Consider the following 14496-nt stretch of genomic DNA (forward strand, 5'->3'; position numbering starts at 1 on the left):
TGGTGCGTGGCCGGATCTGTAGTTAGTGAATTGTCTGCACCACATAGGTTTGCGGTATACTGAAGTCTCTAGATGTGGGCCTACGCGATGCACTAAGACATCCAGGAACGGGAGCGCATCATTGACCTCTAACTCTATGGTAAACTTGATGAAATTAGATAGGGAGTTGAGGTATTCTAGTAGTGCTGTTTCAGAGCCACGTGGTATTACAGTAAAAATATCGTCAACGTATCTACACCATGTTGTAATAGGTGTAGGTGGGTTCTGGTGTATCTGCTCCTCCAGATCTTCCATGGCGATGTTGGCTACTACGGAACTAACAGGGGCACCCATAGCACCCACCGCCTATGGCTAGAGTCACTTAACATATTAAACAATCCAAAGACAATATAGAGTCACTTAACATATTAAACAATCCAAAGACAATAAACCGCCACAAAGGCATACACCTACACCCCATTCTAGAAACAACCGTTTTAATGCTAGATGATCAGTGGAGTAAAAGCAGTGCACGTCTGTGCAACAACAATGGCACATGATTAACGTGCCTCACTCAGCTCATTGCACTTATCGTCGTATTTTGTATTTGAATTTCAGTTGATGAAGAGACACGCCAGTCTCGAAAGTTACTGCCTGTTAGTATATATTTGTATTTTTACATTAAACTGGATTTATAATTTATACGTGTATGTTATTTCAACTATGGACCCCAGTACACCAGGCCCATTCGTTACTATTAATAAACTTACCTCAACTTATACATCCAAATAAGGATTGTCCTTCACATGAGAGATTTCTCTTGTTTGAAGAGGTTTGGGATTTATGTCGCATTGATGGTTTCTTCAATTAGAGTTGTAGTTAACCAATCTCAGGCAGAGGGAGTACAGCTTCTCCAAAGTTTTTTCAGCCTGCACAACATGAAAATCAGCCTGTGAACACAACACAAAACAGCAATATGGTCTAAGTAGCTGATGCTCCTGAAAACCATAAACAACATCCCTGGTGGCAGAAAATTTTCATCCTTTGATTCCAGGGCAGATTTAATTTTTGAAAATGAGCAGAAGTCATTTCGTGCAAATCAAGTGAATAAGGTAGGTGATCAAGCTGGGTAATATTATTTTGGTCAAAAACTTTCAAAGAAAGCACAAAGTAAGCTGCAGCATTGCCAAGGTATGGAAGTCAAACTTATCATAGTTTCCACCTTTTTGTATTATACATTCAGGCAATTTGCAGTTAAAGGAACCATTAGGTGGCAGTGATCACAGTGCACTTAAAGATATAATTACCATCAGGGGTAAAAGGAAGGGTTTTTGCATCCGTAAAGGTGACAACAGTGGTCTCAGAGAGTTTTTAAATTCTATACAGTGGGACCAACTGATGATGTTACCAACAGCAAATTCTAAGTGGGAAGCATTCAAGGAATTAATCGTGGAAGCTACTAGGCTTTTCATACCGATTAAGAAATATTGTTCAAAGTTTAGGCCTAAATGGATGTCAGACGAACTAATGAGACTCGTGGTAGAGAAGAAAACTGCATGGAATGCATATAAATTATAATGCGACACAGAAGCCTATGGCAGATATAAGCTAGTCTGTAATCAAGTCACAAAGGAGATTAGGAAAGCAAAGACAGATTACAAGAAATCTTTGGCAAAAGATGCTAAGAAAAATAGCAAGGACTTCTTTACTTGTATCAACTCTAAAAGGAAGGGGATGAAGTGTTGAAGTTTGCAGATGATACAAAGGTTGACAGTAATGGCAATGTGCTACTGCAACAAGATCTAGAAATCAGATTGATCCACTTGATTTCGATGGTTCGGCTGTTGATGATCCTGCTCAGATAGCTGATAATCTGAATGAGTATTTTGCATTTACATTCACACATGAGGAGATATTCAAAGAGGAGAGGGCTAGAAGTTTATCAAACTGTAACAGAGTGCCTAATGATTTTGTAATAACTGAGAGCAAAGCGGAGGAGAAATTGTTGAAGTTAAACATAAGAAAGGCTCCTGGGGTGGATGGGATCTATCCAGTTATATTAAAGGAGGCTGCAAAGGAACTAAGCAAACCCTTAGCCATAATTATGAGAGCATCCTTGGACTCATAGGGTTGTCTCCATGGGCTGGAGATGTGCAAATGTATCCACAGTACACAAAGGGGGATTTAAGGATGACACAAGTAATTACAGACTAGTTAGTTTAACTCCTGTTCCTAGTAAAATAATGGAGTCACTGGTTAAAGATGCATTGCAGGATCATCTGGACAAGACTGCAGCAATAATCAGACACAGCATGGTTTTGTTTAGGGAAAGTCTTGTCTAGCAAATTTGATTGGATACTACAATGTGGTTAGAAAGGAACTAGATACAAAAAATAATTTTGACATCATATACTTGTATCTCAGGAAAGCTTTTGATACTGTTGTGCATGGAATATTACTGTACAAATTGGAGCAGTATGATATTAAGGGTAAGTTTCTACAATGGATAAAAGGGTGGTTGAGTGGGAGAAGACAGAGGGTGGTAATTAATGGGTGCTGCTCTTCGTGGACTAATGTTATTAGTGGAGTCCCACAGGGTTCTGTGTTGGGCCCGCTGTTGTTTTATATATTTATCAGTGATATTGATGAAGGTATATCAGGCTTAGTGTTGAAGTTTGCAGATGATACAAAGGTTGACAGTAATGGCAATGTGCTACTGCAACAAGATCTAGAAAATTTGGGCAGATGGGCTGATAAGTGGCAACATTGACAAATGCTAAGCACTGTATATGGGTAGACGTAACCCCAGAGGAATTTACAAACTGTGTGGTACTACACTTAGGGTGGAAGAAAATGAAAAAGACCTGGGAGTGATTGTACAGTCAGATGTGAAATTTTCTGAGCAGTGCAGACAAGATGCCAGAGCAGGTCATGAGGTATTGTCAATGATATACAGGAATTTTGCTAGCAGGGAAATGGAGGTGATTATCCCTTTGCATAAGGCAATGGTCAGGCCACACCTTGAGTACTGCATATAGGTCTGGAGACCTAATTAGGAAAGATATAGAGTTGCTTGAGAATGTACAAACGGCAAGATTGGTGAGGGGAACGAAGGGGTCCTCTTACCAAGAAAGGCTTAAGTTCTGCAAATTGCAGTATCTGGAGACTAGGCACCTACGAGGTGATTGGATTGAGGTGTATAAGGCTTTGAATGTGTGGAGCACTGATGGGATTCTTCCGCTTGCCCAGATTACAAACCTGAGGGGGAATAAATTCAAATTGAGGAAAGACAGTTGTAGTCTAGATGTGTGGAAATATGCCTATAGCCAGCAGGTGGTTGATTGCTGGAACAAACTTCCATCTGTCGTTGTGGAAGTTGAGAGCTTAAATAAATTCAAGGAGGAACTGGATATACTTTTAAATGGAATGGTTGTGTGAAATTGGTCTGTTTTTTGTTTTTTTTTTGGCTGATGCTATATAAGCTCAAATACTTGCTTTTTTGCATCACATGCCTGTATTTCTACTACTACTTCAGAATTTTTACCTAATAAACTTAAATGACATTTTACCTTGTGGGTTAAATTCTGCATAGAATTCCATATTTACTAAATAAAACAAATCAACGTAGTTTTCACTTGTGATTTTGATATGCATCCTTCTTTTCCTGGATTTGTGGAGTTTTCCACTTCAGACTAACTTTTCTTATGGTTCATGAGAAAAGAATGATTTATAATCAATTACCGTATTTATCAGCTTATAAGTTGCACTTTTTTTCCTTATAAATACCTTAAAAAATCGCCCTGTGTCTTAGAAGCTGAAAGTGGCAATACAGCACATGTGCAATGCCGAGAGTTAACAGATAGTTAACTACTATACATTAGTACACTCTTCAGTAATCACCAGGCTGTTGTTGGAGTAACAAGTGAATTCCGGTTATACATTTAAGTCCTAATCAATGGCAGGTGCATCAAGAAGGCAAAAATATACTATTGGATTTAAGCTACCAGTAGTAGTGGAATATGGCGCCTCCGTAGCCAGGTGGGAAGAAGCAGCAGCAGCAGTGTGTAGCACACGCTTCTTGATTAGACCGGGGTTCAACCCCGTCACCACCAAATACGGAGGATGTGGAAAGGTCAGGGAATGACCACCGCATATCCCGGAGCAATATGGCCTTAGTTGCTAATGCTCCTAAAAACCAAACAACGGAGTAGTGGAATATACCAAAGAACACAGGAACAGAGCAGCAGAACTAAATTTCGGACCACCACCTACTGAGATGGTGATTCGTGACAAGTGTGTGAATGGGTTCTGAAGCCACGGCATGATGTTAAGACTGAAATTGTGGTCAAGTCCTTTAAAAAATGTGGTAAAAGTAATGCACTGGAAGGCGCTGAAGATTATTTATTGTATGAGAGTGACATACTAGTGAAGAGGATGATGATCTTGAGGATAATGATGATCAATTCAGTAATGAATCTGAAGTTGAATAATACTAAAATAATGAGTATTGGCTTTTATTTTTATTGAATTTTAAATTTCCATTGTATTAACAAATTTTTTTTCAAAAGGTTTTTTATTAAATTTACCATTACAAAATTAGGGTGCATCTTCGACGCCACAGTGTCTTATAAACCGACAAATACGGTAAGTGTTTTCCTGAAAAGCAACAAAACTGTAATCCACATTACTAGTCATTGAGTATGATTGTTTGTCATAGAACCTCCTTTTCCGATTATTTTCCAACATAATTGTGACTCCACAAATGAGTGTTTGGTTTGCCATCATAGTTGCTGTTATTGTTAGCTGATGTGTTTTTTTTTTTTTTTTTTATAATATCTGCTAAGAGAGCTACTGAAAAATGCTTGAACATGCTGTTGAGCATCAAACATTGAGGCACACTTGTATTATGTAAAACTGTGTGTACAGTGTTTCTAAGACGTGCATTGTTGTTGTAACAACCTTTCAATGATCCCTGTGCTCATCAGCTCTAACAGACTGTAATTTTTTTCTGGGCACAGTGAATTCGAGTAGGGGATAAAGCCAAAATATTAAATGAACATTGACAAGAGTTATCCGAGGATTCTTGATATTTGCTTTCATTTTAGTTCATACATAGATCTGCCTGTGCAGAAGCAATAAGTTGGACACCAGTGTGGATTATAACTTGCATATTTTCAAATGTGGGAGAGTTTCCACATCAGTAAACTTTTTGTGCAGTCAGCAGCAGCAGCAATTCATCTGAATCTCAAAAAATCCACTATGATAGATGTTATTCAAAGATAAAAGACCATTATACCTCAAGAAGGGGGGGGAGGCTGGACAGCCTCTAAAACATTTGAAGAATCATAGAGAAGTTTGTTCACACACATCAACTACAGAAAACACCACCAAGCAGATCCAAGAGACCACTGGAACATCCATCAGCACATAAGCCATCTGTGTGGAGCTGCATAATGTTAGGTTCAATGGTAGGAAAGTTGTAAATAAGCCCAATATCATGGTCACCAGTGCAAAATGACATTTAGAGATGTGTTATTTCCAACATTCAAGAACTTTAGTTCAGTGACAGAAAGTGCTTTGGAATGACAAATCTCACTGCACAGTGTTTCATTCTGATATGTGGGTTTGAGTGTGCTGATTGCTTAGAGAATACTTTGTTGGAGTGTAGACCCTTGCCATGAAGTTTAGTATAGCCATATGGCACAAGGAGTCCTAGGAATTTGCTGCACTTGCCAAAACATACGAAATAATTAATTTAAAAATTAAAATATTAGATTAAATAATAAAATAAAAGACCTATTTGACTCCCTTCTCATGTACGTGTCTATCTAGCTGACCTTTGAATTTCCCCAAGCTGTTCAAGCCTCAACCATCCATGGAGGCAACTTATTCCAGTAATTAATAACTCCCTACAATGCAGTCTAAACCTCTTCCCACATATGAATTTATGGTCCCTAGTTCTGGAGAAATGGGTGCTGTCAGTATTGGTAAGACAACATCATTATATGATGTGGAGTGACCAGTTTTTAAACAATGATATCAACTAGTTCGACTGGCCAGTTCAGAGCTCAACTCCACTGAATACCTGTTGGATGCAGTGGATACACACAAATATTGGTATTAATGATCCTCATAACCATAAGTATATTATGGAATAACTCAGGAAACCCCTACTACCTGAGATCAGCTAACTACAGTCTCCAATGAAGAGGATTTAAGAAATTCCTCCAGTCACTGATGGGAATTGAACCCAGCCCTCTCCAAATGAGTGGCAGACAGTGAAGTATCATTTCACCAGGCTGCCATGGAGGGCTTAGATGCAGTACAGAGGCAGATTAGGATGTGTCCAAAATGACTTTCTTGAAAACCAGCTCAAGTAACTGCTTTGCAGGAGGATTAGAAGAAATTCCAGCCATCTAACAGAAGTGGTAGAAAGTATGCCCAGGAGAGTTGAGGTTGTCATACCTGTGTCTCAAATAGTTTTTATATAGTGTATTTAATGGGATCATAAATGGATCATTTTCAACTGTCATCAGTTTATACCACATTTCACAATGCAGTAGTACATTTTCCGATAATTTTAGAAAATGTCAATTGAAATGAAATGTCCTGTGTTTTCAGCAAAATATTGCTGCTTTTGCTATATACAAAAAAAAATTGTTTTATAGATAATTAGCTGACTTTTAATGAATACAAATAATTTTTCTTAGTATGGTATTCTGAAAAAAATATCTTTATTTTAAAATAAAGTAAATTGGATATCAGATTAGGTGAGTTCCATAATAGAAATAAATGTGTAACAAGTTTTTTTTTTTTTTTTTTTTAACAATTTGTATTAATCCCTGATAAGATCACTCCATATTAGAAAGTTTAAAATCATTTACTTTAACATTAGATTGTGCAGTAGGAGACATGATATGAATAATGCATATATACATGTGGGCCAAAAATTTTACATTTCCATAATGGTGTGCAGTCTGCATCTGCACAAATAACAAATCAGTATAAAATTACAACACTATACAAACTGAGTCTACTGCACCCCCCCCCCCCCCCATCTTTTTTGTGACTTGACTATATCATCATATTTGAAGTGAATAAGTTTTAGCATAAAAGTAACAGTTTAATGTATATCATGAGCAAAATTTTTAAACAGTTTTTTTTGTTGTTGTTTCTACAAATACCTTTATGGTTATTAAAACTGACTGTAACTAACCCTGGCATAAAGTTTTCACAACAAAAAATTTACTTATTTCCATATTCAAAAATTCCACTACTTGTCATATAAAGCTGAATTAAACCCGGGGGGGGGGGGGGATCATCAACTGAAAAATTCAGCAAAAAAGACAGTTTTAATGTCTAGAATTAGTTGAAACAACATGAATGTAATAGCTGACAATTTTATTGATAGGAATGAAAGGCACTAAAATGCCTGCTTCTCCAACACTTTAGCTGTCAGCAGTTAACAAGTGCTGTATTTGTGTCTGCATCTGTTACATGTTGCTCTGTAGGTAGAATATATGTTTCATTTTCTTTTGTAGAATCTATAATTTTTTCAGTTTCAGAGGTATTCCCTCTTGCATTTTGAGTAACAAGAGCTTCTCTTTGTATTTCCAAAGCATTTACTGCTGCATCCTGACTTTTGGTATTATTCTCTTCCTCAATTGAAAATTCTTCTTCTGAATATGCAGATGATTGTTCTTGACTTGACAGAGCATCAACAATCTTCCATTCAACAATTGCACATTGTGATAAATCATTTTCAGTGTAAGTGTTTTCCTCATCCATTTGAGGAAACTGAATAAGTTCTTCTCTCTCCATACTTAAAGATGAGGGAACAAAAGCTTGAGGCAGTAATTGTGAAACTGTCCATTTCTGAAAGCTAAGATCTGGCTTTGTCAAGAAGACATCCCAATCTGTTCCAAACTGGAAAAGAAAAAGTAAAAATTACAAATCATGGTTTTATTCATTCGTATGACAAATATTATATGGACTTGTTTACTCTTAATTAAAAAGATAAAACTCAGACATTTCATGTTTTACTCAAAGAGCAACCCCAAGTATTTTAAGCAAAATACAAGAAAGAAATAGTCCAATCATGACACATACTGATGTCCAACATAAAAAAAAAAAAAAAAAAAACACTATACATTTTCATTTGAATAAAAATTTAGGAAGAGATGCAATCTGATATTAAATGAATCTGTCCAAAAATCAAGGAATATATTTCTGACTGTGGATATAAAATTATGAAACAAGTCATTGTGTGACTGTATATGCACCTTATGCCTCTCATACTGAGAACTGAAATATCAATTAATGAAGAAAACAATATTTGCCCTACTATCAAAGACAGACAACAGTAGGCTTAACCCTTTTACACATAATATAAGCTTGTATGTGTGCACATGCTCTGTGGAGTATGCTCTCATATACGTTTTGTGTGTCATTTAAGATAGTGTCTGTTTTTGTACAAATATTCACGTATTGCTGTATCTTATCTGAGTTTAGAAGTAACTGTACACACAGTTTATGATAGATGGCAGTTAGAGTACAGCTTTGAAAATCAGAAAAGAAAGTCCCACTTGTTAGTTTTAATTGTTGATTTATGTGTACAAAGGCCAATATTGACTAAGTTTTTTGATCTAGAAGTTATGCATATTAAATAGATGTAGAATATATTGCTGCATCAAAAACAAGTTAGCTTTTTTTTTTCTTCAAATTCTGATTTTATCTTTGACAATTTCACTCTAAAGTTGGACGGTCCAGTCAAAATAAAAATAAATTAAAAGCATTTATCAACAAAGCATTTATTCTTACAAAATTTACATTCTGTAAAGAAACTGACTCCAAACTACCTGCTGCCATCAGAAACACTCCACTCACAGCCCATGTGCATCCCAAGTCCACATGCATACCAGGAATTTGCATGGTTTGTTCATGGAACAGCATTTCTAGAGCATTCCAGTCTTATTAGAATTAAGATCAGAAAGACTAAAGGTTTGTCTATGGTGGATCCTGTTTTTAGTACTGGTCCAGCAGGTGACTCCTGTGTGGTATAGCATTATCCCAATTAAAAGATTGGCTTGTGGAGCAAGAAGTTTAAAGTGACACATAGTGCAAAACTAAAATATAAAGAACACTGTCAATAGTGTAAAACTTACAGAAAAAAATATTGTTTTCCGACAAAATAAGGACAAAGATGTATGAAAAGAGTAAAATATAGATAACTTTATTTTTTCAAAAATCCGAGAACAAATTACGGCACAGCTATCTCAAATGGCTCCAAAAATTGTCTGCCAAAGACCAGATGAATTTTTAGGTTAATAGAGAGTCATATGTTGCTGATACCTTGAAAAGTTAAAGGGAAATTATGGGAGTCAGTCAATCATCATCTTTGCAAAGTGCTACAAGAATGGGAAAATGTCATACACAGTTTATGATAGATGGCAGTTAGAGTACAGCTTTGAAAATCAGAAAAGAAAGTCCCACTTTCTTTTCTAATTTCAATTTCTGAAAAGGAATTTCTGAAATCCTCTTCATTGGAGACTGTAGTTAGCTGATCTCAGGTAGCGGAAGTAGGGGTTTCCTGAGTTATTCCATAATAGACTTATGGTTATGAGGATCATTAATACCAATATTTGTATGTGTATCCACTGCATCCAACAGGTATTCAGTGGAGTTGAGCTCTGAACTGGCCAGTCCAACTAGTTGATATCATTGTTTAAAAACTGGTCACTCCACATCATATAATGATGTTGTCTTACCAATACGGACAGCACCCATTTCTCCAGAACTAGGGACCATAAATTCAAATGTGGGAAGAGGTTTAGACTGCATTGTAGGGAGTTATCAATTACTGGAATAAGTTGCCTCCATGGATGGTTGAGGCTGAATAGCTTGGGGAAATTCAAATCCTGTTAATCATCTTTGCAAAGTGCTACAAGAATAGGAAATGGTTTCATACCAGAAGTTCTAGTCCACACAAAAAAAAAAGGATTTTTAGAGTTTACAAGAAATGGACCTTTCACTCTTCTTTTCAAAATTCTGTTATTTTTTTAGGAGGTACTGCAGAACAGAAGACAGCTGTACTTGGTCAGATGTTAGAGACTAGAATTATTGGAATCTTTAATGAATGGAAAATGCTCCATCAATATGCACAACTGCAGTTAAAAATATAAGGTGATGAAACAAGATGCGTGACATCCCAGAGCTGATTATCAAGTGTTCATCGTCAAATACATTACATGGAATTGGTAACAGCACCATGGGAAGAACCCTACAAAGAAAGCACTACAGAAGTAGGAGACCTTCTCAGAAGTGACTGATTTCAGACAGTCTGAAAATATGCCTGCCCTGACACTAGGAACAAAGGATGGATGCACATTATGTGGTTCAGTGATTCCCGATTAACTCTTTTCAACACCAGTGGAAGAGTGCACTTATGGAGCAATATGAGGTAATGGAATCATCTTGATGAGTACCAACATTACAGTCTGTCAAGTGTAATGGTGTGAGATATGGCCTTGCAAGTAGTACAATGAATATAATCACCATCCTTCCAACACTGGGTGGAAAGAGCTCAAATTCAAATCCTGTTAATGAGGTGAGGAATTCTTGGCTGAGTTAGGCTGTCTCAGGCAAGGCATGTATGGTTTTTCTCCCAGAAGCTGGTAAGAAAAAACTGGATGGCTATATTTTCAAGATGGCAATGTACCTATCCACTGCAACAAACATCTGCCCTGGCCAGCCCAATCCCTGGATCTTAATCCCATTGAATATCTGTGAAAAGGTGTTCTTTAATACAATCGCCTGCCCACACTACTCTAGAAATTGAAGATTCTGCTTCATGAATGGTCTAACATTCCTTTTCACTTGTCAACACCCTGTTGACTCCAAGCCATGGTATATCAGAATGGTCATGGTTCAACACAACAGTAGCCAGGCAGTGTATTTTTTGTTTCAATTCTTTATCCTAGCTGGCACCTACCAGCCATGTGCAATCAACCTTTACAGGTTACTAATGTTCAAGCTATATGAAAATAATGATAAACAGCCATACATAAAGGAAATACACTAATATAAAATTTAAGTAAAATTCATAAATTATATGAACTATCATAAATGTTGCTGTTAATGAGATTACTCAAAAATATGTGAAAATATTTAATACAGTAGAATCCTGATTATCCAAAGCAATTGGGACCAATACTATTTCAGATAATCAATTATCTAAAATAGTGTCTGTCTAGAATATAAAAGATAAGCAGGAAAAAGCTTAATGAAAGAAAATTATAGTAATTTGCATTTCTTAAAAGAGGCCTCTGAGGTCGGGAAAACTCATGTCTAAAAAATATATAAATTCATACACCAACCATTGAATAAAATTTAAAATGATTACAATCTTTACACAAAAATATTTACAATAGACTATTGCAGAATGCTAAAAAACTGTAATAAAAGATCATTTACAATAAAATTTGCTAAAATATAAAACATTAAAAGCGCTAAAAACCTGAAGCTTTCGGGAGCGTCAGCTCCCATCTTCAACAGTGTAATTTAATGTTTTATATTTTAGCAAATTTTATTGTAAATGATCTTTTATTACAGTTTTTTAGAATTCCGCAATAGTTTATTGTAAATATTTTTGTGTAAAGATTGTAGTCATTTTAAATTTTATTCAATGGTCAGTGTATGAATTTATATATTTTTTAGACATTTGCATTTCTTATTTGCACAATATTGATATATATTATGCATGCTTATACAGCTTTAAAGTAATTACTAATATTTTGCTGATTGAACAATGTCATTGTTTTTTTTACACTGCAAGATTTGCTATTTTTGTCAAACATAAATTGGTCATCATTCACTTCTTTTTGTGATTTGGTCCGTTTAGTAGTGCTTTGAGTGACATTAAATGTTTCCCAGCTATTGGGTTTCTGGGGTTTAATTTCAACTTAAATGTCCTCTTTTTTTTTCTGATTAGTATTTAATGATGAAACTATTTCCTCATCAATCAAAAAGTGATCTGGATTGTAACAAAAGCAACTTACAGCTAGCGTGCAGTTCATGATTTGTCTATAATTTTGACAATGCTTTTAAAATATCAAAAACAATTATTACAGAGTTCATCAACTGTACAGAAAAAAATCTGCATTTATTGAAAGTTAAATCAAGGGACTGTACCTCAAGGTGGGTAGATTATCTGTGCCACTTCTATTTAACACCAACCACAATGAAGTAATGCTTAAAAATTCTGCTAAAAAATAAAATGTATATATTGACTGTTACATAATTTTTTTTTTATATGAGGTTGACATCCGTGCTATAAATAAATTTGAGTTAAAGTTTCAAAAACTAGTTATTTAATTGAAAGGCATTATGTTATATGTTTTAATTGCCATTCAACAAATTCAGTTACTGTTTCAAGCAGGATTTACCCCCACCCCCCACCCCAAAGGTTTGATAGATTGTTCCAAAAATCTGCCTACCTGATTTCACAATTAACATTAAAAAATTCCTTCTGTGCTAAAATTTCATGAAATCCTCTGGTTCAAATACTTTGAAAATTTCATTCCAAAATCCAACTGAAAGTTGAGATTCCTTTTCAAGTACAGTATATCAGTTCATAAAAATAAAGGGAAGCACAGTTTGTTTGTTTTTTTTTCACGAAAACTTTTTTTTCACGAAACTTCGGGCAAATTACATGGCTGACCTCAGCTGAAGCACAAAGAAATTTAAATCTTCATCCACTTTTGTATTGATCCATATAAGAATCCACATCACAATAATTTCATTATAAACAGTTCTTGTGTACCACTTTTATGCAACATACAGCACAATAATCTGAATGACCATTACACTATAACAGAGAGAATTCTGAAATTTGAACATTTTAAAATGCAAAATCAACATACAGTTATGTAGGCCTACTGCTGTGCTAACATAATTCAACTTCTTTAAGGTTGTATTACTTTCCTTCACTTAGTGTTAACTTCTCCATTAAGCTGTAATTGCTGCACAATAATGCAGTGTTGTAGCAAACCACTTATTTCTGCAGAAAGTTGCCAGTTGAACTTCCAAACAATTGGGATGTCAAACAGGCACCACAGTTTTATCTGCATATGTTAGTCCTGGGGAGCTCTTTAAAAAGGCATAATTACAGCACTGAATAGAATGCAGGGAGTTTCTCTATGGAATGCATACACTGCCCTATCATTAATATCTGGACACCACTTGACAGTTATTCATATCTTGCCCAAGCAACACATATCAGGCACAGCTATAAATATTCTTGCAAGCATTGGAAGAGACAGTAGTATGACTTTAAATGCAAGATGTTGTGATCAATAAAGTTAACAGACTTCCAGGATGCATCTAAGCAGCTGGTCTATACATGACATTTCAACAACACCAAAGATCCCTAGGTCAATGATTGGCGATGTGATGTGATCTGCAAATGGAAGTGGACTGGTGCTGAAACTTTCATGAAAACAACCCAGAAAACCTCTGAAGCTGACAAAACCCTGCAAAGAATTTTCAGCTTGGAATGCAGGTCAGTGTTGCAACACACAGACCCCTGATGAGACAAATGGGACACATGCCAGTACAGTGGAGGATGCCAGTATAGGATGCTGCATGATATGGGTTACCATGGTCACACAAACTACTAATCACCCCAAATAATGTTAGATGCCATCTAGCCTAGTGTAAGGCCCTCCAACCAATGGAAAGCCTTGCTTTGGAGTGACAAGTTATGCTAGATCAGACTGGTAGATCTGGTACTCGTACCCAGAGAAAATGCCCTGCCAGGCTGTATCATCATAACAAAGTGTTGCAGAGGCAACATGATGGCCTGGGGCTATTGTTTGGCCTGAGACCATTAGTTATTTTGGGCAAAACCACAAATAAGGGGTCTATCTAGATGTCCTGGACAATAATATATTACCTACTTTGTGGCAGCACTTTGGGGAAGGCCCATACTTGTATCAGCAGGAAAATGTTCCATGTCATACTGCTCACATTGTGACAGACTGGTCTGAAGACATGAACATCAAAAAGTTGGACTGGCTATCCCAGAGCCCTGACCTTAATCTTACAGAGAACTTCTAGGATAAATTATATCATGAGGTGTGGGTAAGGAGAGACTACCCAAAAAAAAACAGGCACTGTTCACTGCTTAAGGCCAATGGTGAAAAATATTGGAGGATATTTACAAAAAAACTGGCTGAGAATGTTCTACAGAGACTAGAAGCTGCCATAAAGGCAGCTTCATTAGTTTTCCAGTAAAGTAAATAAAGATTATTTGTAGATATGCAGGTGTCCAGATATTAATGATAGGGCATTGTAATTTAGAATAGTGAGCATGAACATGATAGTATAACCATGTCCATGCTGTTAATTTTTCTGAAACAGCATGCATTCAATGAAATAAATTCTGCTTTCAAGATATACACTCAATCAGATTTTATCCGACAATGACCATGTGTCTGCTGTTTTTAGCTTTTTAAAATC

At 36.1% G+C, this 14496-nt stretch overlaps 1 protein-coding gene across 1 annotated transcript in view; it reads right to left on the reverse strand.

Annotated features, from left to right (window-relative positions):
• Window positions 1-7324: 7324 nt before the first annotated feature.
• The window catches only part of LOC150076080 (uncharacterized), a 208389-nt gene continuing 201217 nt past the window's right edge, over window positions 7325-14496 (reverse strand). Inside the window, exon 14 of the mRNA XM_090387450.1 lies at window positions 7325-7905. Within this exon, the coding sequence (XP_090243576.1) occupies window positions 7435-7905 (471 nt within the window). The 3' untranslated portion in view covers window positions 7325-7434. The remainder of the gene's footprint in view (window positions 7906-14496) is intronic.

The sequence above is a fragment of the Mastigoproctus giganteus genome, chromosome 13 (genome assembly GCF_048544385.1).
Source record: "Mastigoproctus giganteus isolate SK-2022 chromosome 13, ASM4854438v1, whole genome shotgun sequence".
In the NCBI taxonomy this organism is placed as follows: Eukaryota; Metazoa; Arthropoda; class Arachnida; order Uropygi; family Thelyphonidae; genus Mastigoproctus; species Mastigoproctus giganteus.